Raw genomic sequence first — 27,435 nt, 5'->3', positions numbered from 1 at the left:
GACCTATATATGATAGATGCCCATGGGCCTTAATGGTCTTCTGACTATAAAGACCTATATATGATAGAGGTCCATGGACCTTAATGGTCATCTGACTATAAAGACCTATATATGATAGAGTCCCATGGGCCTTAACAGTCATCTCACCAAAAAGGCCTATATATGATAGAGGTCCATGGACCTTAATGGTCATCTGACTAGAAAGACCTATATATGATCGAGTCCCATGGGCCTTAATGGTCTTCTGACTATAAATACCTATATATGATAGAAGTCAATGGGCCTTAATGGTCATCTGACTATAAAGACCTATATATGGTAGATGCCCATGGGCCTTAATGGTCTTCTGACTATAAAGACCTATATATGATAGAGGTCCATGGACCTTAATGGTCATCTGACTATAAAGACCTATATATGATAGAGTCCCATGGGCCTTAACAGTCATCTCACCAAAAAGGCCTATATATGATAGAGGTCCATGGACCTTAATGGTCATCTGACTAGAAAGACCTATATATGATCGAGTCCCATGGGCCTTAATGGTCTTCTGACTATAAAGACCTATATATGATAGAGACCCAATAAGCCTCAGTTGCTTGTTATAGAAAAATATTTTTTTCTGTTCTTAAAGTCAATATCTGCATCTTAAAATTCTATTCTTCAAGCATGATACTACACAATAAAATACCATGACCCAGAATTCTTTGAGTCAGACAACTAGCCCATTCACTTCCTGTAATAAGCCCACCCCTCTCTTCACATCCGAGGTTACTTCCCCTGGCTTATGGCTAGGTAACAGTGGTTTACCTGAAGTCTGTTGATTTTGGCGTGGAGCTGGATCTGATGAGGAGAGGTTTTGTATTGGAGCCAGATTCCCTCTTGGAAACTTCGTCTTATTCCACGACTGTTCGGACGGATCATCCTCATCTCATTGAAATCCACCTGTAAACAGTTTTGACCTAGCATTAACAAGGAATTTATAAACAACGGTTTGTGTTCCAGGTCATGGTCATCAAAGCAGATAGATATGTTTAGTCTCCCGTATAGAACACAAAGGTACCAGACCTTGTTGATTGAAGGTACGACTTGGAACAGAATTACAGTGTGAGAATCTCCTAATCAATACAAATTAATGTGGCTGATAACTTGTGCTAATAGACCCTAGGTCCAATAACCATCACTAATGTGTCTGTATGTAAAACTGTGAACTAGACCCTGGAACGTGTCCTAAAGTCAAAATTCAATTACCCACAGACAATTGCTAAATAATTATTTCCAGGTTAAGGTGGGTGCATTACATATCTCCATTTTGTTTTTGCAAGGTTGAGGTGGGCGGGTGGGCAATATAACTCCATTTTGTTTTCTAGGTTGAGGTGGTGCGGGTGGGTAACATACCTCCATTTTGTTTTCCAGGTTGAGGTGGGAGGGTAGGCTACATACCTCTATTTTGTTTTCAAGGTTGAGGTGGGTGGGTGGACTACATACCTCCATTTTGTTTTCTAGATTGAGGTGGGAGGGTGGACTACATACCTCCATTTTGTTTTCCAGGTTGAGGTGGGCGGGTGGGTTATGCCCGAGATCTATCTCTGTGAGGTATTTCTGATAAGCCTCCTCCAGTACAATGCCATTCTTCATGCTGAGAGCTTTGTATCGTTTCTTCTTTTCCTCCCATATAATCCCAGAGCTGTGATAAATTGACAGTCATCTTAAAACACTCATACCAAATTAAGAGAAATTACAGACAACAAATTTGATGAAACTAGGCCAAATTATTAACAAGAGATCCCTGAGGGATCTTGGTGCCCACCATTGTTTGATCTTTATATGCTCTTTGAATGTTGAATCTTTTTTCTTCTTTTCTCTTCTCTGCTTTTGCTCTTAATGATAAGACAGTCAAACATTCCTTTGCAGTAACAGCGATGATAATCTTTACCTGCCAAATCCAAACTGGCCGCATAGAAGCCATTTTGTTTCGTTCTGATCAAACCAGCACAATGAATTACCAAATGTATAGATATCCATTCAGTGCTTCTTAAGAAATAGCAATAACAATCTTTACTAGTCAAAATCCAAGATGGCCGTCTTCGGCCATTTTGTTTTTTCTGATCAGTCCCAAATTCAAACAGGCACAACTAGGGACCTAAAGGAACTTATACAGGAAATTTCAGAAAGATCTATGCTGTAATTCCCAAGAAATAGTGATAACAACTATCAAAGCCAAATCCAAAATGGTCGCCTTTCAGTCAGTTTGTTATTTTGATCAGTCCCAAAATTGAATGGGCACAACTAGGGACCAAGGGAAACCTATATATAAACTTCTAAAGAAATAGCAATAACAAACTTCATTGAAAATGTCCATGATAGCTGCCTTTGGGATATTTTAATTTTTTGATCAGGCCGAAAATCCTATGGGCACAGTTAGGGATCATATGCAATTTGCGAAAGATCCATCCATTACTTTTCAAGAAATAGTGATAACAAAAATTGTTTACAGACAGATGGATGACGGACAGACAATGGACCACAGCCGCAGAGTGATTATCAGATGGTGGGCTAACAAAAAGAAGATTTACACAGAGGCTCCTCAAAAATACCCAGAGAATAAAACCTGGTGTACCTTGTGATCCCAAGGAAGGCAACTTCTGTCTGACTGAGGTCGTTGATAAGGGAGAGACCCAGGCCTTGGATACAGACATTGATTTCCTGTTCAATCTGCTCCAGCTCTCCAGCCTAGGGTCAAAGTTCAAGATCAAAGGTTAAAGACAAGATGATTTCAACTATAAAGTTTTCTTAATGTTGTTAAGTATCATTACAATTATGACTTTTAACAAAGTGCACTTTCTTTTCTGCTTTTAAGGTTACAAGAACAGTATTACAATTTTAAATTTTCAGCTGATACTTTAAATTTTCATCAGTAAGAGTTTTAAACTAAGCAAATGAAAATTTCTAAGAAAGGTCGAATACTTCACAGGTAAAGTTGATGTTCTATCTTCATTAAAACAAAGTGTTATCAGACCACAAACTTTATAATCTATGTTAAACTCACAGTTAACTCACTGTAGACTCACAGCTATAACTCATGGAGACTCACAGATATAACTCACTTTGCACTCACAGATATATCATTGTTGACTTTGTTAACTTGTTATAGCCTCACATTTATAGCTCAATGAACATAATCTTATTTGCTGTAGATGTCACAATGTGTTTGTAAGTATTTAGTCAGAAAGGTCAAACATCACAAGTACATAGGTATTTATATAAAGAATGAAAACTCCCGAGCTTGTGATGTGTCTTCAGTACAATAGGTATTAACACAGAGAATGAAAACTCCCGAGCTTGTGATGTGTCTTCTGTACAATGAAAACTCCCGAGCTTGTGATGTGTCTTCAGTATAATAGGATTTCCTTATTTCTCAAATTTGCAAACCAAGTCACAAAGTGACAAGTCGTCCAAGAGATAAACCAGAACTAGATGATAAAGATATATTCAGAAAATAAATGTTAGATTTTTCACATGTTACCATGTTACAGGTTATTATCATTGTTGTCCTACAATGATTTATCCACGATGTGTCATTGTTAACAACCGTAACCATCTTAACCTGCAGAATCATACTTCAGGGCAAAGGAAAGTTATAAAAGTCAACTTAATGATGGCCGCATAGTGGTGGAAACATGTTGACGACATCTTTATTATTATTATTATGACATTCGTAATGGCCCGTCAACACATAAAAGGTCATTAGGGCCATCAACTGGTAAAATTAATGACATCTAGATCAATTGTGATCTTGACGACATCTAGATCAATTGTGATCTTGACGACATCTAGATCAATTGTGATCTTGACGACATCTAGATCAATTGTGATCTTGACGACATCTAGATCAATTGTGATCTTGACAACATCTAGATCAATTGTGATCTTGACGACATCTAGATCAATTGTGATCTTGACAACATCTAGATCAATTGTGATCTTGACGACATCTAGATCAATTGTGATCTTGACGACATCTAGATCAATTGTGATCTTGACGACATCTAGATCAATTGTGATCTTGACGACATCTAGATCAATTGTGATCTTGACAACATCTAGATCAATTGTGATCTTGACGACATCTAGATCAATTGTGATCTTGACGACATCTAGATCACAATTAAGAAGAAAACTGTTCTCTAATGTTAAGAAGCCTTCCTTTCCATGTTAATGATGTTAATGAATCAAAAGTCAATTAACAGACAAACTCTATAATGATACAGTAAGTAACACATCATCAATTCACACCTAATCCTTGATTCTGTGAGAATTTGACACACCATGAAGAATTTAATCAGCGAGTTGTTGTGAGAATAGATTAGTTCAAATTCATTCTGTCATCAGACAATCAAACATGCTTACTTCATTTCTGTTTGTTAACCAAAACTAAAACATAAACAACAACAAAATATTCACAGATATCTCCACTAGATATTCTCTATGATATAAAAACTGCTACCCTGCTGTCTGTTTGGTAAATCTACAGAAGTTTTCAAATCTTTAACCTTTTGACCTTGACTGATGACTACACTTGAATATGATAACCGGTGGAACATGATGTTATGATATCACCGAGTTAATACAGATCCTATTCGTTGTGAGGTTCTTCAGATATTGGATGGGACATGATGTGAAGGCCAGACACACACTGTATGTCCCTCCATCATACAACATTTCACACCTACTTTTTTTGATATGTACCTGTTGAGCTAGCGTGGCTAGCTGTAGATCCTCGGTAAACAGTAGGACTCTCTGCATACCATCCAGGAAGGACACCCAATAGACATTGTTGTCAGCAGACAGGGCAAACCAGCCATAACCATCCTGAATTAACCACAAGGATCTTAGTGTATGTAGGTCATGTTTACAGTTGATAACCAATCAAAAGTTAAATGTTTTAGAGCAGTCACTTTTAATTGGCACTGTTGTTAATGACATTGCATTTTTGTGGATATCATTTTTTTAAGTGCCTTTTTTTTGCAAATTTTTACCTAAACCAATGTGACATTTTAAAGTTTACATCAAGGCAAATATTTTTTCAATTGTTTACATAAACCAGTGGTGTGTATTTTTTTGTTTACCGGTTCCTCAATGTGTGTGTTTTTATTATCCTTCATATAATTTCCTTTAAAAGTGTGTTCTTACTTATGTTTATTGGTTTTTACAATATTACCTCACTGAGTTTTCATGAATGTTTATATCAACAAGTGATTTGTCAATATTTACCTCAACAAGTGTGTTTTTCACATCTTTTTTATCCCCACAGTTCCAGACAATTTCTCGCTTGTCAGTAGAATTCTCCCAGGTGTACATCATGAAATGACCTGGACCCAGGAGATTGGTATTCTTAGAACCACTGTAACACAAAAAAAAGGTCACAGGTCAAAGGCCACTAGATCCATTGTAACACAAAGTACAAAGGTCAAGCGTCACTAGAACCGCTGTAACACAACATACAAAGGTCAAAGGTCATAAGATCAATTGTAACAATACATACAAAGGTCAAGTGTCACTAGATCCACTGTAACACAACATACATAGGTCAAAGGTCACTTGGCACAAGGTCTGGAATAATTTTCATTCTAGGTAGAGACTTGAGTATATAGATTTTCACCTGGACAGACCAAAAGCTTATAACTATAGTGACAGAGTCCACAAAGACATGACAGCTATCAAGGGTCATTACTGTGTGGAATTCCCTTTAATTATTAGCCCTTCTTAAGACTCTGACAGTCTATAAACTAACCTACCTTTGATGGAATGTGACAGACGCTGCCTCTGTGTGATTGACTATTTGTACAGTTGCCATGCCGTCCTTATATGAGCTGAAGGTGGTTAACATGGCAGACTCGGTCACTTGACAGTCTACATTAACACCGCCGTACTGTATCAAGACAAACACAATGTCAGTGAAATAATTTGTAGTAAACATCATATATATAACACAAATCCCTCAAACTTCATACCACTATGGGGTTAATAAAAATTCAATCTGTAGCAAAAGTCTTAAGATAAGACATTATTTTATCATGGAACAGGACAGCAGGGGACAAGGTTAACACCAGATGTCCATACTGAAAGATATATATATATATATAAATAAAAATGATTTTTGACAAAAGAAGAAAGACGTTACATTTTGCAAATATAATTATGCCCCCTTTATATTATGACGTCATCAACAGATAACATGTTGTGACGCCACACCATTATGTACAGTTACTATGCACCTGAAGATCTAATACAGTGAAAGCGCTAGTGCAAAATGTAACGTCTTTCTTCTTTTGTCAAAAATCATTTTTATTTATAATTTACTCGCATCTCGTCAAATCAAGTTTTATCTATATATATATATATATATATATATATATATATATATATATATATATATCAGGATGGCAATGCCATCTATATATATATATATATATAATATATATATATAGATGGCATTAAAGACTTCATCCTCTTAGTTAAAATAACAGACCTGATCTTCTGTCTCCATCAGACAAGTATAATAAACTATTTCTCTTTACAGTATCAGATTAACATTATGTTTCATTGATGGAAAATGTGATCAATTTATCATTCTGTTTGCTTCATAAACAGTAAAAATTCTTTTTTTGATGCAGAATTACAAATCCATTAACAAGATAGTACAAAACACACACAAATGATCTGCATGTTTCAATAACAATTTGTAATTTACAGCAGAGCCAAATTAAACAACATCATACAGCTGTTTCCTCCTTCTAGGACTCGTCAGTGATGATAAGGGCCTAAATTTTAAAGTCTAGGAGGCAACAGAAAAACGCAATGCCAAAGTACACAAACCCGAAAGTTTTGTAATTTTGATGTATCTGATAAGTTCAGAAGAATAAAAAAAAACTATCAACTTTATTTTACAAATCATTTCAACTTATACTAATCACTGTTGTTGGCCCGGATGCAAGCACACAAGGGGTTTAATTGTGGGAGGAAACCGGAGTACCAAGGGAAAATGCACATGTTCGTGGAGGTGACCCTAACTGGACGGCTAGGTGAAAGGAAATCGCGTTACCACTGTGCAATCCGACCACCCAAATGAAGAAGAATGTCAAATACATGTGTACACTTGAAACTGCACAACTATTCAAATGAATTTGAACATGGCATGCAGCAAGGTTACAGCAAACTTGTGAGACTAAGTGTCCATCAGCAGTGTATAACCCCTGTGTAATACAGATATGATATATCACCGATGAATTCTGTCCTACCTTGTCATCAAGCCTGGCAAGTGTGTTGTGAGCTTTATTGAAGAGGAATTCTGAAGTTGCAGATTCTGAACCCATCACTTTTGCTTTCATCTTCATTTCTTTTCCCGTGTGTTGTGGCCAAAATGGCTGACACTGTAAATTCCAAGCACATGCATCATTGTATTTAACTGATTATCTCCATCATCACCGATGAGGTTCACACCAGGCCATTCATATTGTGAATTTTACCATTAAAAAAGTTAAGAGTGAATACACTTTCACTCCAATAGGAATCACCAATTGAATGATTGAAAGATGGATATTAAAACTTCATCATCTTATAAAACAAAAATAATTAATTTTAAGTACTTTCTTACATATTAATGGTCATTATTATGAAAATTAATGAAAGTCACTTTTTATACGATTGATGACCATGATTAATGATTTTTCACGTTTTAATTGAGTTTTAATTCTGAGTTAATTATACTTTAATGAAATTATCTGACATTAGTGTTATAGAGTTTCTCATCCCTGTATTATTAGAAACTTCCAGAGTAATTAGTTAGACATGTGGATGAAAATTCCCCGACTCACCTCTTTGGCCTTCACTTCATACCACGTCTCTGTGGATGTGACCTCAGCAATCAGTAAGGAATGATCGGCAGTGTTGAGCAACATGTAGTATGGCGTGAATGTACAGATCTTTGTCAGTCCACTCTGTGACAGCACAATGTTCACACCCACCTACAAAAACATTCACATAAAACATATGATAGAGGGGAGGTAACTCTAGCCTTCAATATCAGAAAAGGTCTTTATAGGGAGGTAACTCAACTCTACAATAATCCATTACATGGCAATAATCACAAATGATCACTAAGGACTAACACAAATTTATGATATTGACATATGATGTAAGGGGGAGGCAACTCATATCTGAAATACTGGTATACAAGTTAGATAACTCTACACCTACAATAATCAATACAGACTCACACCAACCTAGAATGACCTATCTACACACCAGGCACAATAACAACAGGGAGACACACCAGACACCATCAGAACAGGGTGACACACCAGACACAATAACAACAGGGTGACACACCAGGCACAATAACAACAGGGTGACACACCAGACACAATAACAACAGGGTGACACACCAGACACAATCAGAACAGGGAGACACACCTAGACACAATCAGAACAGGGAGACACACCTAGACACAATCAGAACAGGGAGACACACCTAGTGACACCATTGAACAGGGAGACACACCAGACACAATCAGATACAGGGAGACACACCTTCACAATTCAGAACAGTGTGTTGTGGCCAACACCATACAGAACAGGGTACACATTCAGACACAATCAGAACAGTATTTACACCAGATTATCTGACACACATCACAATGAGGTTCACACCAGGCCATTCATATTGTGAGATTTTAGACACCATCAGAACAGGGAGACACACCTAGACACAATCAGAACAGGGAGACACACCTAGACACAATCAGAACAGGGAGACACACCTAGACACAATCAGAACAGGGAGACACACCTAGACACAATCAGAACAGGGAGACACATCAGACACAATCAGAACAGGGAGACACACCAGGCACAATCAGAACAGGGTGACACACCAGAACAATCAGAACAGGGATCAGACACAATCAGAAAGGAGACACACCAGACACAATCAGAACAGGGAGACAATCAGAACAGGGAGACACATCAGACACAATCAGAACAGGGAGACACACCAGGCACAATCAGAACAGGGTGACACACCTAGACACAATCAGAACAGGGAGACACATCAGACACAATCAGAACAGGGAGACACACCAGACACCATCAAAACAGGGAGACACATCAGACACAATCAGAACAGGGAGACACATGTAGACACCATCAGGGGAGACACACCTTTGTCAGACACACATCAGAACAGGGAGACACATCACAATCAGAACAGGGAGACACACCTGACACAATCAGAACAGGGAGACACACCAGACACCATCAGAACACAATCAGACACAATCAGGGAGGGAGACACACACAGACACAATCAGAACAGGGAGACACATCAGACACAATCAAAACAGGGAGACACATCAGACACAATCAGAACAGGGAGACACATCAGACACAATCAGAACAGGGAGACACATCAGACACAATCAGAACAGGGAGACACACCTAGACACAATCAGAACAGGGAGACACACCAGACACCATACAGAACAGGGAGACACACCTAGACACAATCAGAACAGGGAGACACACCAGGCACAATCAGAACAGGGAGACACACCAGACACCATCAGAACAGGGAGACACATCAGACACAATCAGAACAGGGAGACACATCAGACACAATCAGAACAGGGAGACACATCAGACACAATCAGAACAGGGAGACACACCAGACACCATCAGAACAGGGAGACACATCAGACACAATCAGAACAGGGAGACACATCAGACACAATCAGAACAGGGAGACACATCAGACACAATCAGAACAGGGAGACACACCTGACACAATCAGAACAGGGAGACACACCAGACACCATCAGAACAGGGAGACACATCAGACACAATCAGAACAGGGAGACACATCAGACACAATCAGAACAGGGAGACACACCTAGACACAATCAGAACAGGGAGACACATCAGACACAATCAGAACAGGGAGACACACCTGACACAATCAGAACAGGGAGACACACCAGACACCATCAGAACAGGGAGACACACCAGACACAATCAGAACAGGGAGACACACCAGACACAATCAGAACAGGGAGACACACCTAGACACAATCAGAACAGGGAGACACACCAGACACCATCAGAACAGGGAGACACATCAGACACAATCAGAACAGGGAGACACATCAGACACAATCAGAACAGGGAGACACATCAGACACAATCAGAACAGGGAGACACACCTGACACAATCAGAACAGGGAGATGTCTCTAAAGACACTGACTTATTTGTGTAAAAAGGGAGGTAATTCAAAACAACAGTAAACAGACATAACCAACATTGATCCTTTGAAGTTATTTTGACAATTACATGCAATTTCAATGGTAAACTACAACAGAGACAAATTACACTTCCCCAAGATATCAATCCATTACATCAGTTGGGTTTAGGTTTATAACTCTACAGGAATCTTACCTCATATGTTCTTGTTTTGGTCTTACATTGGACTGTTCCAGAACTTCCCACAACGTCCAGAGAGAATTTGTCTGACCATTCTGTATCTCCTATCTTTAAACAGGCCTGTAATCATTGAAAGACAAAAAAGTGAGAAATCTGTAACGTTTAGTGCATAACAAAAAAGTGAGAAATTTGTAATGTTTAGTGCATTACAAAAATGTATCTTCTAAGTGAAAACTATAATTCTTTGAACAATTGTTTTAATTCAGAAGCATCTTTAGACATGAAAGAAATGAAAATATTGATAAAAATTCTGAAAAGAAAAAAAGACAATATTCAATGTGATACTAATGTTCAATTTGACATACATGTACAAAAAATGAATTTATTCAAAGTCAGTTTTATGGATTTACAATTTGAAATCGTCAGAAAAAGCAAGATTAATAGTTTACCAGTATTCAAATCAAAATCTTCACATCCATGAACAAAAAAACAACAGATATTTCTAGTCTCATTCAAATGCTGAAAAGGAATTATTGATTCCTGATAAACATCATATATCAATTTGTTGAAGAAATAGAAAAATGATATGTGTTGCTATAAATAGGAAAACCACTGCAGGCAATCAAAGAAATTCCAACATCCAAATAAACAAAAAACCAAAATTAAACATGAAAGTAAAAAATACAGAGGATGAAATGAGACTGCTGTTACAGATCAACATGGATTTCTGTCATACAATTACATTCACAATCTGGCAAATGATGTTCATGAAACAAGTTATTAAACTGTTGTACATTGTACAAAAGAGTATAACTCTCCATAGTGGAGGGGGATAACAGAAAGGGGCATAACTCTGTATGTATCTGGATAAATCTGAAATCTAAAGCAGAAACATTCAATAAAATTTTATAAAACCAAATCCCACCAGTACAACAACTGATATAGCCACCCATCTTAAGATAAAGATTTAAAGGAGAATTTTGTGCAAAGCCCCATAATTGTGTGTAAATTTCTGTAAATTTCTAAACCTGAACTAATTGGTGTTAGTGTTACCATGGTCATCCTTGGCTTATCAGTCTGTCAACGAGGTCAACAACAGTAGAAACTGTAAAAGTTTTTAAATTAATATTTGGGAGGGCATCAACAGTATGTAATTAATATATCTTTGGGTATAAATCTTAGCATATCTGAAGATTTTTGCTATATATACTTTCATGCTTTCAAAATCTCACTTTGGCGATGATTTACATAGACTGTCTCATACAGCCTGATGTCAAAATCTTCTGTCACTTTATGAATATGATTATTTGAAGTCAAAGTCTCACTAATGACACAGAATATGCCCAAACTGAGTTGAGCCGTTAATGAAATTTTCTGTGATTCTCTGAGGAATTGTGTTACTTTCTAGCTCATAAATTCTTAAAAATTTTGTATTCAGTAATGGAGCAAACAACTTATGTCAAATTTTCAAGAGAAAACAAGATTAACACAGATCTCTACACTATACATACACCTTTAATTAAAATTTAAAGTTTACCTTACATGTATGGTGTTTCTTGTAAAAGTTTTAAAGGAAATCATTTTTAAAAAAATATATGGTTTTAAGAGATTTTACAAATAAGAATAAAGCCAGGCTATCATAACTAGCTGATACTGATGTTTTTACAATTACAGTAAACATCATAAATATAAACAGAATCTCATCAACAATACAGCCAGCTTTTCTGAATCTCCACAGACTACAGTAAATTGAGATATTTTAGGGCTCATTTAATATTAGCCATTTTTGCGAATAGCCATTGAAGCACGAAGTATATATGACCGCTAAAATTGCAATGATGCTTGAAACAGATCAACGAAAATTGGAAACTGGAAACATAATTTATTAACACCAAAAATGTGTACAAGAATCCAGTAACACAATGTCTAATGACTTGGACAGTCTTTGTTTTTCCAACACCTTTAGTCTTCCTGTGGTCTCAAACGACTTAATGAGATGCTCTTTTTTTGTGTGGTAGCGTCATGGGCTCACACAGGCCACGCAGTGTTAATAGGCTTCAGTGCTGAGAGTCTATAGTCAACGTTAGTTATGTCAACTTCACCCTTTGTCATACTGCCAAGGGAATGAAAAACAATACATACTTTTATCTGTGAGTTGCAATCATTTGTTAAGTATCTACGTTGACAAATAGCGAAAATTTAGTGAACCATACCTTGCTATAAATAGAACAGGAATTCCCCACTTGCACAACTTGAAAGTTTCTATCGCTACTCCCCAGAGCTAAATTTAAACTGTGCGACAAGGTATCCAGACCCCAGAGTGCTAAATATTGACTACGCCAAATTGTAGTGTTTTACAGCAATTGAAAATTTTAAGTTTGAGAAAAATATATTTAAAGTAAGCCTTCTGATAACCAAGTCTACCTTTAAACAAACATACTATTATGATGGTTTCTATTAATTAAGCTCCAACATGTATTGGTTATGATTAAAGATCATTTGCTTATTTACACTGGAAATTAGGAAGGGTTAAAACTGAAGCCAGGTTGGTTGAAATTTTAAAAGAGGCGTAGTACAAATGTATGAGAATAAATGCAAGCCATGACATAAAAATGACAATTTTATGTTTCATATTGAATTTTCTCTGTTTTTGTTAAAGATAAAAAATTAAGTCATGATGAATACTTTTGATAACAGCTGAATTTTTAAACTATCAGGGTTTGATTTTTGACATTGAAATAATTTGTATGAAAAAAATATTTACCAAAATAAAACTTAAAACTTAATCTCTCAGGAAAATGCTGATTCTGCGTTTTTTATCATATAATTATAGAAGGTATATTTACATAATCTGTTTGATTAATCTTTGCAAAAATAAAAACACACACATTAGCATGAATTTATGCAAATATGAGGAAAAACAATTAACAGAAAATTAATGAAAAATGAAAATCATACGCACTTCAGCAGTAATTATCATATTCAGCCAAATAAAATGTCAGCAAATATGCCACTATACAATAAATGACTTAGGGGAGACCACTCATGCTTGTTGAACTTACTTTCCCACTTTGTCTCCATTCCTTCACTTTTTTGTCTTTCCCATGATCCTTTCCTTCCTATTTCCATGGAAACAATTTTTATTTAAAACCTGTTTATTTATTTGCAGACTTTTTTCACTTTGTTTTTGTTTGGTAGTTTGTTTCTATGAAATTCTACATTCTGTTATTGGACAAAATGATGGAAAAAAAGTCAGATAAACATGTTTTGATACAAGAACATAAATAATTTATTATGATTTATATCATTTTTACCATATAATTTATTTATTGAAATAATTAATTTGTTACATTAAACAAACACTATGAGACAGAAATTTTAAACCAAACAATATGATCAAATATCAAATAAAACAGAAATGAAAAAAATTAGCATTTCTGATTAGTTTGTTACATTAATCATGAAATATACAAATTAATTCATGATAAAGTTCCATTCAATAAAATCTGCAAGCTTGTAGCCAAACGACAAGTATTATAAAGGGAGGTAACTCAACAAAGGAAAAATGGAAGGGAGATAACCATTAACAAGTCCTTTCCATATAGAATTGGTAAGTGAACCATGCAGTTGTTTACTGGTAAATAATTATATCAACAATAAACATATTGAAAATCAGAGATAAAGATGAAATATCATACTTTTTCCATGCACATACAGAGGTACTCTCCCTAAAATATATATGATAATGAATTTATGGTAAGAAAACAACAATCTACAGTATCTCCAACATATACAGGAAGAAACTTCTTCATTTATCAAAAATATTCTTACACTCCTAAAAAAGAAAACCCATGGAACTATTTAAGATACTGAAATAAAACGGATTGAAGAAATTCTGCTCAACAATTTGAAAAAATTTCCCAAATATTTCATAAAGATAGTGTATCAGGAAGACAGTTTAACTGAAATTAATATTAATGTGATTCATCCATTTGGAATCCATCATGTTATACAAATTCATTATATATACAGTGTAGTTGTAAATACACTTAACTCCAATTAAAAATGCTTGAAATATAAAGTCAATTCCCTACATTAAATAAATTGTTAACTTTTGTAATTAACAACAATTCTGTCTCCATTTTGAAAACAAAACATCATTTTATGATACAATGAATGAGTAATAATGTCATATTTCATAGAGATCTTTTCTTGGTAAAACATTATTACAATGAAACAAGAAGAACACGTGCATGAATTACAATCTAAATCTTGAGAAGTTTACATACAAGTACAGAAATATTTCTAGAATGACATTTCAATACAACCATCATCCTGAGGAGGTATTATAGAATAACAGTTATACAAACTTATCATGAGAAATAAATATAATAACAGTTATAAGGAACAATCTCCCGGTCAGAAATGATGATATCTGATATACCCAATAGAGTATATATACCAGTTGTATGTTATGATGGTTTGTGTCGAGAACATTTCACTTGTTTTAAGATACTTTTCCTTCAGTGTGTATAGTTAGTGGAGTGTGACTATGGTTGCTCATTCAAGTCTTTACTGAAGCAGATTTTTCATTTTTCCTTCCTATTACAGATTTGGTGCCATTGACCACTTTAAGGGTAAGGAGTAAGAGAAGCTTGGAGCTATTGAACCAGGGCTGTAGTTATATTCAGGAGCAAAGACTTGCATATGCATGAAAATGAATTTGTTATATCCGTATACTGAATAAGCAAGATTAATCTTTTGTTTTCATTAATACCAGCATCAGTACAGCCCACCTTACATTAATCTGTACATAAATAAAGACGTTTAATGTATCATATTTCCTTTTTCTTTCCCTGTTAAGAGGATACAAACACAATATGAAATGATATTACTTGACATGTTTGTATTTGTGTCAAGGTCAGGGAGGTTATCTAGTATGACTGACACATTAATAAATCGTGATGATTTTAGTCACGTGCAGTCTGCTATTGTGTCACACACCAATGAACGGTATAGTCAGTATTTGTGCTATGCTCGAGGGAGGTAACTCTAGTATGACTGAAACACTGATGAACAGTGATAGTTGTTATGTATAGTCTGTATTTGTGTCACACTCCAGGGAGATAACTCTAGTATGACTGACACACGGATGAATTGTGATGAAAGCTGTGATGTATTATGGTTATTGACACAATCCAAACTGCCAGGAACTGGTAAGTAGACGGAGACCATTTAAGTAGACAAGACCAGACATATGTCTGGTTAATTTCGTGTGAAGTACATAATAATTAGAAGTTTACAAAATCAATAAATATTTTTCTTTAATTTTCTGCAATTAAAATTGCTTCAAAAGGACCCTTTCATGTTACATCCCCCAAAAAGTTAATTATTTTCTTGGTGAAGGAAACAAGTGCTAAACACAGATCCCATAAACTAAGATCAAATATCAATGCTATAAGCCTTTACCTCCCTATATTAGTAGCGTCAATAAAGATTAAACTCAGTGGCAATTCGTTAAGCTAATTAATGTTGAGCTAATTCATGTTGAGCTAATTAATGTTGAGCTAATGTTGAGCTAATTAATGTTGAGCTAATGTTGAGCTAATTAATGTTGAGCTAATTAATGTTGAGCTAATTCATGTTGAGCCCCTTTTAACTATCTGTCTCTATATCTAGCAAAGCATCAGTAACATACTTTTATTGTCAAACTTGTCAATACATATCACTCAAGTAGAGAAAAGTGTCCTTTACAGAAAGGTGACCTTTACAAACAGGTGACCTTTACAGACAGTGACATTTACGGACAGGTAACCTTTACAGACAGGTGACCTTTATAGACAGTAACTTTTAAAGACAGGTGACCTTTATAGACAGTGACTTTTACAGACAGGTGACCTTTATAGACAGTGTCCTTTACAGACAGGTAACCTTTATAGACAGGTGATCTTTACAGACATGTGACCTTCAGGTAGCCTTCATAGAGCTAGCCTTGAAGTAAGGATTAACTGTATCCACAATATATACCTATGAATATGATGGCCATAAACGAGGATTTTATCAATAACTATCACTTATATACAGATTCTGGAAATATTATACAGCATCTATCAGATCTATGATCTACATCTATTTCTAATAAATGATAAAAAAAAGATTTCCATTCATTTCAAAAATCTAAGTTATCCAACACCACAAAGAAAAATATCTGTCTCTCATGATTATGTACTTCTAAAACTTCCCAGTGTATAAATGATATCTAAAAATGAATTTCAAAATTATCAAAACAAGAGGGAATATGTATAAACAATAGATAAGGACAAATCTATAAAGTTGTTCTAAGGATAAAACTACCACAAAAATGTAAATGACTCAATTCTAAATTACGAGTTGAAGGTAATTGAAAAAAATGAAAAATAACTACGGGAAGTGACCTAAGTATAAGGAGAAGAAAAGCTTGGGTTTTAATGCTAACAAAAATGCTAAATTATAGCAGTTTTTAAACAGCACTTAAATACAAGTTTTTTTTAATAATAACGCACAACCTCACACCCTACTGCAAAAATATTTTAGAGCTTTTTGTTTATAAGACATTCCTTTTTAGAATCCAATTCTAATTCGCATCCAGGGTGATGGGTTGTAATTCACTATTAAAAAGCCAACAAAATCTCACTTAAATGGCCTCGCAAAAGCTAAACATAGTCTCAGCCAAGGAAAGAAGAGTTACTGCCCTTACAGGAGAGAGTTATCTCCCCATGACAAGGGAGATCACTCTCCTGTTACCTGCCACTCCATCCCCTTCCTATAATCCTGAAGTTCCTCTGGATTGAGTGTTGTATTAACAACAAAGGCTGGCTCGGCCAGGGCCGATTTTACGGTATGTTTATTTTTCTGAAGGAATTAAGCGGACATGAAACAATGAATATTCATTTTTTTTCTTCAAATACTTGTCATTTTGTCATTTCATAAATAAGTTTCAATATAATATACATGTATTTTACTCGGAAAACAAATTTTATGCAAATATATACAGTTCTAAAACATCAATCATAGATATCAGAGTCACACTGGTTTCCATAAAAATTGAAAATTAAAAGTAACTAAATCATTTTAAAAATATTTCTAAATACATGTAGCAAAAAAACAAAAACAAAAAGAAACCTATCTATTCTTCAAAAATAAATTAATCAAATTTCCACTAGCAATTACTTTTTTTCACAAAAGCAAATAAACACAAAATGAAAAACAAATATTTGGCATACCTAAAACTTAAAACAAAAAATAGTTAATATTGAATAATTGACAGAACTTCCAAATAAAGGACAACTACGTATATAAAACTGCAAGAAGTTACATCCAGAGTTTGATGAACAACTTAAACAACATCTCCTTTAAACTCTAAAAATTGAGTTCTATTTCATTAAATATTGCCTCTTGTAAGGCCAAACTTTGTTATCTAAAAGTCGGCGGGACTGTGGAAAATAATAATAATTATTGCTATCTTAACGGCCCGCCAACACATAAAAGGTCATTTGGGCCATCTACTGGTGAAAGACACAGTGATTCAAAAAGGAAATAACATCAAACAAACTTAAATGTAAAATCTTAAATGGTTATATTATCACAAAATATTAAAATTGTAAGTCATAGTCTACAATACAGACCAACATCTTTCAGATAACTTAGAATATTATAAATCTCAACAAGTTTCAAAAAGGGTTTTTAGACATGTAATGTTACGATAAAAAATTTATCGAGTAGACAGAAGGTCAATGCAGTCCAATAAAGATGTTTAACGTGAATGGCTCATCACATCCTATGTATCGAGGATTATCTTTCCATTTCAACATACATGAATAAGTAAAGTATGTATGTACCAGGGGAAAGCATCCAGTTTTACAAGCATTAAATCTTAGTAGTGTGACGTTTGGTCGGGACTGAAGAAATACTTTGTACTATACAGGATCTTCGAGTTCAAAAGAATTTGAGAAAATGAGATTCGACTGTATTTCATCGCTTTAAAAATCCAAAGGATTATACTCAAAACCTGCTGCATCATTAAATTATGTAATACTGAAGGCTGTTTAAAGCCTTGGCTGATATATATAACTGATGACTTACCTGGAAACACGTTAATCTCTTTCATGAAGATATAATGATAAAAATTTTAACAAACATTTGTTGTAAGAACTTTGTCCTCTGTAGATAATTGATCTGTTACTTATGTTTGCAGAGATGGATTCATCTCAGTTGAGGGCTGATATTCTTTAGCAATAGATCTCAGAGGGATCTTAGCACCAACCATTGTTTGATCTTGATTTGCTTTTTAAAAATTAGATCTTTTCCCATCTTCTCTCTTTTTCTGTTTTTGTTTTTTATGATAAGACATTTGAACATTCCATTGCAGAAATAGTGATAATAATCTTTACCTGCAAAATCCAAAATGGCCACCTGGAAAGCCATTTTGTTTCTTCTGATCAGTCCCAAATTACTACATATGAAACTTGAGAGTACTTCCCAAGAAATAGTGAGAACAAAAATTGTTTACAGACGGACAGACCATGGATGCAGGGCAGTGTGAATAACCCACCATCTGATGATGGTGATTGTTTTTCTTATCAGTCCCAAAATTACTACATATGAAACTTGAGAGTACTTCCCAAGAAATAGTGAAAATCTCATGTGAATAACCCACCATCTGATGATGGTGAGCTAATAAAATCTCATCCGAGAAAAAAATGAGATGTAAAAGATTGTCTGCTTGAGACCGATTTATAGGATCTTTCTCCCTCTTTAGGGTGAAATAGGGAGATCTCAACCCAAAGGGAAAGGTTATTAATCTGTCAAACACCAGGCTTGCTGTCATTTAACTTGTTTTCAGAATGTGGTAACAGCACGTGTAGCTTGTCTCAACGCTAGGGTTAGACAAGAAAATCTCACACCAAGAAAAAGAGTGGATATACCTGAGAAATATTTATCTTGAACATTCACCAGTAATAGGTTTTTTTTACCTGAACATCACTGTGTTAAAACCTCGAGTATTTTTGTTTCCAAATTTCCTTACTCAGTTATCATGTCTCCCTTCAAGGCATCAGGAAGACAACTGAACACGACTAAATTTTAACTGTGACATCACATACCACGAAATATTACATATCCAATGTACCAGACAGATCGACCAACTCCCTCAAGTATGGGAAGTCAACATAGTGATTGGTTAGGATTTCTAGAACCAATCAAATGTCACTTTCTATAAACATAAAACTTCTGTAATGATAATACTCTAAAGTTTAAAGAAAAAAAGTAAATAGAGAATAGAACTCTTTATACAGAACAGTAATCCTTCAATACTGGAATCAGCCAAACCACCTGATATTTACCTCAATCTTATCATTGATGGTGAAGACAAAAAAACTTTGTAACATCATGTTACATCATCATCTTTTAACAAATTTACCCATCACTAAGTACAAACCTGATGAGCCTATGACCTTGCCCTGAGTAAGTGGTACTATTTTGGCTCCCTGGGTTGGTTAAGGATATATATATAGTATCAATGGTATCATGGCTTTCTCCTTGTGCTAAGTAAAACACTACAGTTTTCCTACCTTTTTCTTTGCTGTGAAAAATGACTTCTGTTTGAATGAGAATAGAACTGCATCCTGGTTGTCATGGTGATGTTCTATCACATCTTCAGAGTCGCTCGCCTGATAAACAAATTGTGTGTAGATGTAGGTATGTTTTGTGCAATTATTTACCTTTTAATAGTTTCACATTGAAAAAACAAGCTGTAGATTGTATTAAATCAGACCCAGACTTAAATGTCTTACAGTGGGAGATTATCAGTTGATAAAAATGGGTAAAATTCACAGGTTAAAACAGATTTTTTTAGCTGCAATGTTAAAGTTTAAATGCAGTGAACACTGTGATTTTCAAAATGGCCGTCAAATGATCACCTTCAATAAAAAATGGGTTTTGTATCTATCATATTGACGAGAGTTCCAGAGCACTATGTTCACTAATCATATTAAATTGGAAGCATGCTGACAATATGATACCATAAACTTTCCCTTAACAATGGACAAGTAAGTATCACACAATGTCACAAAGGTATATCTGACACTAATTATTTATAGATGTAGGTAAACATGAAAGAAAAAATACATTTTTATTGATAAAATATAAAGACCTTGTAGAGAACTCGCTGGCCTGTCTTGTTGATCATCCAGTAGGGGCTATACAGAGAGAGATCCATACTGCCAGACGCCTTCTTACAATGGAAACCCATGTCCTGTAAAAATATCAAAACAGGACCTTTGACCTCTCTTACTTACCATATTTACATTTGAACCTCTTAAAAGGCAGAGAAAGGTTATGTACTAGACATGACCTTTGATCTTTCCTAATTACAATATAAATTTTTTGAGCATATATTAAGGCACTTCATTGCCACAAAGAAAAGTGAATATGTCCCTGATACGACATTTAACCTTTGATACTTACCATATCTACTTTTTGAGCCCCTATAAAGCCGGTGAATGACCACAGAGAAAGATCTGGTATGTCAACCCTCAATAGGTTACGTCCTGTCCATTCCCTATCCATATAGTTTGGAATCTATAAATAGAACAGATCTAATTAAGCATGCAAGTTATTAAGCACTATTCCTGTAAGATATTCATCCCACTCCAGGACTCAAGGCTTTCTTTAGAGGTGCTAAAAATAGAATCATAACAATTATAAAGCTAAAAGGTAATTTTTACCATCATGATTTCAATTTGAACAGTTACAAATAAAAAAAAAATTGAACATGTTTTTCTGTACATCATTTGACAATTTCAAAATGCACCACTTTTTTCTACTATTTCATATATTCTTGAATAAAAAAAAATACTCAGACTTAATGTTGGCTGGTTCTGCTTACAATTATCTCCAGGTTGGACCTGCCCACTCCAGCATTAGTCAGTGGTGAGTTCTCTCCCCTGTCAAGGGTTTGGTAACCTTCAGTGCCCTATAAACAGATTTAAACAGATGCCATGAAAAAGGAAGACAAGAGATGATAAGAATTCTCAAGGATTTTAACAATGAAATTGAGTGATACATTTCTGAAATTCCATGGATAGCTTTCATAATAATTTTCAGACTACACTGTGTCAGTATAATGTTGTAAATAAAAATGAAATATTTCTTTCACAAAACTTGTTTCTCACTAGTGTTATGCTTAATAACACTAAAATCTATGAAATATAAGCTACCCTATATATATACACTAAGATCAATGTGAAAGCTGTATCTGTGTGTCTCTCGGTTTTAACTAGACTGACCTCTAACAAGAACTTGATGGGGAAAGGCAGGAGGTTGTGTAGTATCACAGTAGGTGAGAGATGTAGGGTGTAGGACTTGGCTGTCATTGAGTCCCCTTCCTCAAAGTAAATCTGTTCACACTCCGCCCACACCTGGATAGAAAATTCATAAATTAATTCTTTGTTACTTCATTAGAAATACACCAAAGACAAGGAAATGTGTTAATTTATGACAAATATATTAACTGTGAATAAACTAATGTTTCTCAGAAATCAACCTGTGTTTTAAATAAAAGTAAAACCCTAAATATTAACGATAAGCTTACATTCATATAGAAGGGACTGTGTCCCTGCCGTCCCTCACAGCTCAGCTGTTTTGTACCAAGATTGGCCGCAGACCGCCAACCAACCGATTCCTTCGATACTTTGTACCTAAAGTAAAACACTTTACATGTAAAAACTAACAAGGGGAGGTAATCAGAACAAGGGGAGGTAATCAGAGAACCTATAATAAAACTTGGCCTTTCTGGAACCTTGTTAGTTTATCGAATAATTACAACAATGCTATATCTAGTTCCCAAACATATTTTGAATGAAGTGAATTCTGTAAACCTGTTGAAATCCTTTTAACATTTTTAACAAGTCTGCTGTACTAGTAAATATCAAGAACTTCTGCTCAAGTCAAGCATCATCAACAACAAAAGACAGTCATGATTAATTAATCAGGTTAGAGGTAAAATAACTAATTAACCATTAAATCAATTAATCATAAAATCAAACTGTGTTACACACTCGTCTGTTTCTGTGACAGGTTTAAAGAAGAACTCTCCAGTATCTGTGTATATCCTGTGTAAAGGAATGTCTATGACCTCTTCTGCTGATACAAAACCACAAGAGGAAATCCTAGAGCCTTCCCGGAAGAACACCTCCACAGTCTGGGGCAGATGGTTTTTAACCTGTATAGAAACAAAACAACCAGATTACTGACATGCATTTCAATTAAACTTCAACGTATAAATGTTGTTTGTAGCTAGGTAAGAGAACATTATCAGTATGTAGAAGTTTATACCAAAAACGATAAAGGTGAAATGGCTATACCTGCCTGTAAAATAGATCTAAGGGAGACAACTCTATTATAATGCCGAGGACTTAATCAGAATAATAGAAGTGATATGGATACAAGCTGTACCTACCTGTACAATAGATCTAAGGGAGACAACTCTATTATAATTCTGAGGACTTAACCAGTATAATAGAAGTGAAATGGATACAAGCTATACCTACCTGTACAATAGATCTAAGGGAGACAATCCTCTGTCCTATATGGGAGTCTGTACATACAACGACAGCCCACACCTCATTAGCACTTGTCCTGTTGTTGATTTGGTACAGACGTTTCTCTGCCCGTTTAATAGTTACCTCCCTTGTTGCATTGTACTGCTCCATCTAAACAGCGATCATTTTATACATAAAATACATTTCAAGTCACCTAGTCAGTATATTCTTTTTCATTAATAATAATTTTCTCTTCTTTGTGATATTTTTAAGGCAGGATCTTTAAATTGAATAACTGTGTTATAGTTTTACTATGGTTTTATAAATGTTCATTCCTGGGGACTGGAGATAGCATGAGTTACGTGAATAGTGTGGTGCTCAGACATCTTAATCATGGAGTAATGACCTGGAAGATGAGTTTTTTCTCGTCACCCTCTTGTGTAGCTTTAATCACTGAAGCCTTCCTACTCAACACACTCTTCTTCCTTGTAAACAAATTCAGCTGACGAGTCGGAGACAGTTTGACCTTCATGTTGGAGGCATCCTCTGGCATCTGTAAGGGGAGATTACTCATATCAAAGAGGACGGAAATGATGGTATACCGGGATGATAAGTTAGATCATTTCTCTAGATAATTATAATAAATAGGCTGTAGTATAGTTTCTTAATCTGAATCTATCACTTGATGTGTACTTCCCAGGGCAAGATAACTGCATTCCATCACGCTTCAGTTAACAATCACATGTTTTGTTACATTATGTAAACAGAATTAAACAACTACACTATACTGTTTATAATTTGAGTCTCCTCCTAGTAACTGATGGACACAATCACATTCAGGAAATCCTATTTTAGGGAAACTTATTGAAGGGGAGAAAACTTCATACCTCAAAGGAATTGTCCAGCTTCATCACCATTGGAATTCCTGTGTTGTTTTTGATTACATATGGTGACATAACAACACCTGCTTTCTCTGTCGGCTCCACCAACTGGTACGCCTCTCCAAATGACTGTAATCATAAGAGTGGCATTCAGTACTGAGAAAGATTGTTAGAGTGCTTAAGATTGTTAGTTCAAAGAAAATTTGTCTAACAAGGATTAAGATATCAAAATATTTGAATAAAATAACCAGGATCTTATCAGAGAAGTTTCAAAATGGACACATAGAACGGAAAAACTGAGCACATCAATAAACGAGAGGAAATAACTGGAAAATTCCAATACTCAAAGGGTTAAGATGGGGGCAGCAGATCTATTTTTGCAGTGTTTTTGTTGCTATCTACTATTTAAGAAAATCCTCCCCAAACCAAAGAGTGCCATGAAAATTATTCCCCTCTAACATGCAGCAAGTTACTGCAGGTAATATCAAGTGGCAAATTATATTATGTGGTGACTGATATTAAGTGGTACATGATATTAAACAGTAGTCTTTAAGCCCCTGACCTTGCCCAGGTTGTTTAACACTTCCAGACAGGTTTTAGACATGACCAACTGTAGGGCATCATTTGATCTGATGTTGATGGACATTTTTGGAGGAGGCAAGTTAATGTTTTCTGACTCCCCATCAACTTCATCCTCAGCTGGAATGGGTAAATACTCGTTCATGGTCACCTTAAAGAAATGATAAATCCAAACATTGTTGTAAAGGAAGAGCATGTTTTTGGAAATGAAAGTAAAAAGTGTCTCTAAAACATTAATAAAAGATTTTGATTTTTGTTATAAAGAATATTAACAATATTTCTTGCTCTTGTCTGCCACTATCTTCCTATATTAACTTTCTTCTAGTTTTTAACAATTTATCTGTTTTTACGTTTTGCTTACCTCCCTTTTGTGACATAAAACGACTCATACCTCAGTTACTACATACAGGATTAACAACATACCAGTCATCTACTTTAACCTCTAGTTATCATATTCTGGGTTTACAATACATCAGTTATCTCAAGTAATCAAGTCCACCAAAAGAACTTATGGTGCATGAGTTATCTGCCCTTACCTCCAATCCGAGTTCCCATCTCCTCAGTTTTCCATCTTCCATAATCGGCTCCACTAGAGGTTCCCATACTGTCAGTTTTTCATTGTAATAGGCAACCTCTAGTTTCAGAGTGCTCTCCACACCTAACTGTAGGTCAAACAAATAACAGAGGTAAACAAAGGTCAACAGAGGTCACACAAATCAATAGTCTCCTCAAAAGGAGGTGTCAAATAAACAGTGTTTTAATGGCTTCAGAAAATTAAACACCTAATGCAACAAAAATTTTATTCTTTTCTGAACAGGAAAAAAAAAGTATATCTCAAAATACCTACTTAGTATGGATTGTCTTAATCACTGTCATTCTATAGCATATTATTATTGACTCCATCTAAAAGGATATATCTTTTTAACAAAACATCAGATTTCAACTGTAATGAGTTAATTAAGTTAATTAAGAACACATACAGTTAACGGCATTCTATGTACCGCCACCATCTTGTTTACCTTGCCACTCCAGTCTTTGACTTCGCCCTGGAAGGAGGACTCGAGGATGAGGAGAGGAACTGTCCTATTACCTACTCCCCCTTCTATCTTCACTACAATTGTAGGAACCTTAACAATCAGCTGTAACAGAAAACACTCACTTATTAATGGGCAACCAATCATTCCACTAACATTTTACAGAGAGAATACAGTGTTATCCTCCCAGTTATATATTTTAGAGGTAAATCAGAATTTTTCTCTTTTTTGAGGTATTTTCTCCATAAACCACAGTTGTCTTTCCTTGTTTGATAATTAAATTGCAGACAAGACTTATCCCCCTTTGTTAAATATTTTATCAGTAAACCAGAGTTATGCACCCTTGTTTTATTATTCATTGGTAAAACAGATTTACCCCCCTTGTTAAATATCTTTATTGATAAAATAATGATGATGCAAAATACTATCAATACACATTATACCACTGTACACTAAATGTGTTATCCTATTACTCACAATTCCTTCTAATTAAGGAGTCACAAAATAACTGATTACATGTACTAAAAAATCATTACTCAATAATATCTAGACATATATACTTTATACCTGTATCATCATAGTAAAAATACATCTTCAGTCTATCTTAATTCAACAAAACAAATTATTTTTTGGAACATGGGCTGTTTCTCAATGGAAGTAGATAAAGTTTACTAGTATGTGTGAGAGCTAATCAGGAGTCTCTGTGTTCAAATCACATCAAGGAAATAGATTCTGTTTATCAATGCCTCTCAATAGAGTACATTCAATGGCAAAATATATCTTTATTGTATGTTGAATAACTTTTCATCAACGACTTCTTTCAATAGAACTGTATTCTTTTGCAGTTCATGGGAGATATGAATGCCAACTGGATAAAGACATTGTAGTGATGCATTTAAAGTGCTTGACATTGAACCTGCCTATAACCGGTTGGAAGTGATTAATTCCAGGAATATCCAATAAAATCGGTTCTCATTTTCAATATTTATCTTGCTTTAAGGAGAGGCTAACCTCAGTTTGTTTACATTACATGTGATATAACTACACCATTGGCAGTTCACGAGATCGTAATATACAACTGACTTTGTTAAAGTTACATACTAGTATAGGCATGCAATGGTAGATAGAACAGTTATAGTCATGCTTTGAGGTCAAGTTATAGTAAAGATTGTTGTCTTTTTGATGGTAAAAATATTTTCAAGTTTAGTAATAAAAAAGGGAAAGAAATTGTGAAATAGCCTCCGTTGATTCTTTATTCAATTTAATTCAAAGATATCAACACTTTTTAGCAAATTTATTCGATCCTGAAATTTTTGAGAATATGAACTCTCAAATGTAACAGACTCGACACTATCATTTGGAATACAAACCCAAAAAGATCATACTCATAGAGGTGAAAGGTCAGGGAGCTCGAGTAACACATTGTACTCAAAGTAGAACAGTAAGACAGAGGCCTGGAGCAATAAAAACAAGGCTAAAAATGCTGTAACTGTTGAAAAGAACAACCTTAACAGCCAAAGTTATGATGTAAGGCCTCCTTGAGGTAGTAGTTTGTTATAAATTCACTTATGCCAGAGACCTGTTCATGCTTTTAACACTTGTTTATTCTGGAGAATTGTCTAGGTCAAGGACACAATCATGACAGTACAGAACAGTATGTGATGTCTGCAACCTGAGACACATCCCTGTCCTGGATAGATAATAAACCTCAAACTTAGGATGTTCGCAAGCTGAGACACACCCCTGTCCTGGGTAGATAATAAACCTCAAACTTAGGATGTTCGCAAGCTGAGACACACCCCTGTCCTGGGTAGATAGTAAAGCTTAAACTTAGGATGTCCACAAGCTGAGACACACCCCTGTCCTGGGATAAACCTCAAACTTAG

The 27,435-nt window shown here is 35.1% G+C and overlaps 1 protein-coding gene across 1 annotated transcript in view; it reads right to left on the bottom strand.

Moving 5' to 3' along the window:
- LOC132559882 (intermembrane lipid transfer protein VPS13A-like) overlaps nucleotides 1-27,435 on the bottom strand; it is a 118,758-nt gene that overhangs the window by 22,583 nt on the left and 68,740 nt on the right. The window contains exons 50-73 of the mRNA XM_060224512.1: nucleotides 25,535-25,654; nucleotides 25,052-25,177; nucleotides 24,499-24,666; nucleotides 23,943-24,065; nucleotides 23,462-23,608; nucleotides 23,065-23,226; nucleotides 22,573-22,736; nucleotides 22,107-22,212; nucleotides 21,802-21,933; nucleotides 21,402-21,488; nucleotides 20,981-21,094; nucleotides 20,667-20,768; nucleotides 20,086-20,184; nucleotides 17,261-17,368; nucleotides 13,540-13,596; nucleotides 10,493-10,597; nucleotides 7,878-8,027; nucleotides 7,302-7,433; nucleotides 5,799-5,932; nucleotides 5,275-5,404; nucleotides 4,750-4,872; nucleotides 2,621-2,733; nucleotides 1,534-1,687; nucleotides 811-945 (exon numbers count right to left, since the gene is read on the bottom strand). Of these exons, the coding sequence (XP_060080495.1) occupies nucleotides 811-945; nucleotides 1,534-1,687; nucleotides 2,621-2,733; nucleotides 4,750-4,872; nucleotides 5,275-5,404; nucleotides 5,799-5,932; nucleotides 7,302-7,433; nucleotides 7,878-8,027; nucleotides 10,493-10,597; nucleotides 13,540-13,596; nucleotides 17,261-17,368; nucleotides 20,086-20,184; nucleotides 20,667-20,768; nucleotides 20,981-21,094; nucleotides 21,402-21,488; nucleotides 21,802-21,933; nucleotides 22,107-22,212; nucleotides 22,573-22,736; nucleotides 23,065-23,226; nucleotides 23,462-23,608; nucleotides 23,943-24,065; nucleotides 24,499-24,666; nucleotides 25,052-25,177; nucleotides 25,535-25,654 (2,991 nt within the window). The remainder of the gene's footprint in view (nucleotides 1-810; nucleotides 946-1,533; nucleotides 1,688-2,620; nucleotides 2,734-4,749; nucleotides 4,873-5,274; nucleotides 5,405-5,798; nucleotides 5,933-7,301; nucleotides 7,434-7,877; nucleotides 8,028-10,492; nucleotides 10,598-13,539; nucleotides 13,597-17,260; nucleotides 17,369-20,085; nucleotides 20,185-20,666; nucleotides 20,769-20,980; nucleotides 21,095-21,401; nucleotides 21,489-21,801; nucleotides 21,934-22,106; nucleotides 22,213-22,572; nucleotides 22,737-23,064; nucleotides 23,227-23,461; nucleotides 23,609-23,942; nucleotides 24,066-24,498; nucleotides 24,667-25,051; nucleotides 25,178-25,534; nucleotides 25,655-27,435) is intronic.

This window comes from Ylistrum balloti, unplaced genomic scaffold (genome assembly GCF_031769215.1).
Source record: "Ylistrum balloti isolate Yb309-2 unplaced genomic scaffold, AGI_CSIRO_Ybal_v1 Utg370990, whole genome shotgun sequence".
Lineage (NCBI taxonomy): Eukaryota > Metazoa > Mollusca > Bivalvia > Pectinida > Pectinidae > Ylistrum > Ylistrum balloti.
Note: the sequence above shows the minus strand (reverse complement) of the source record. Positions and strands in the feature narration are given on the sequence as shown.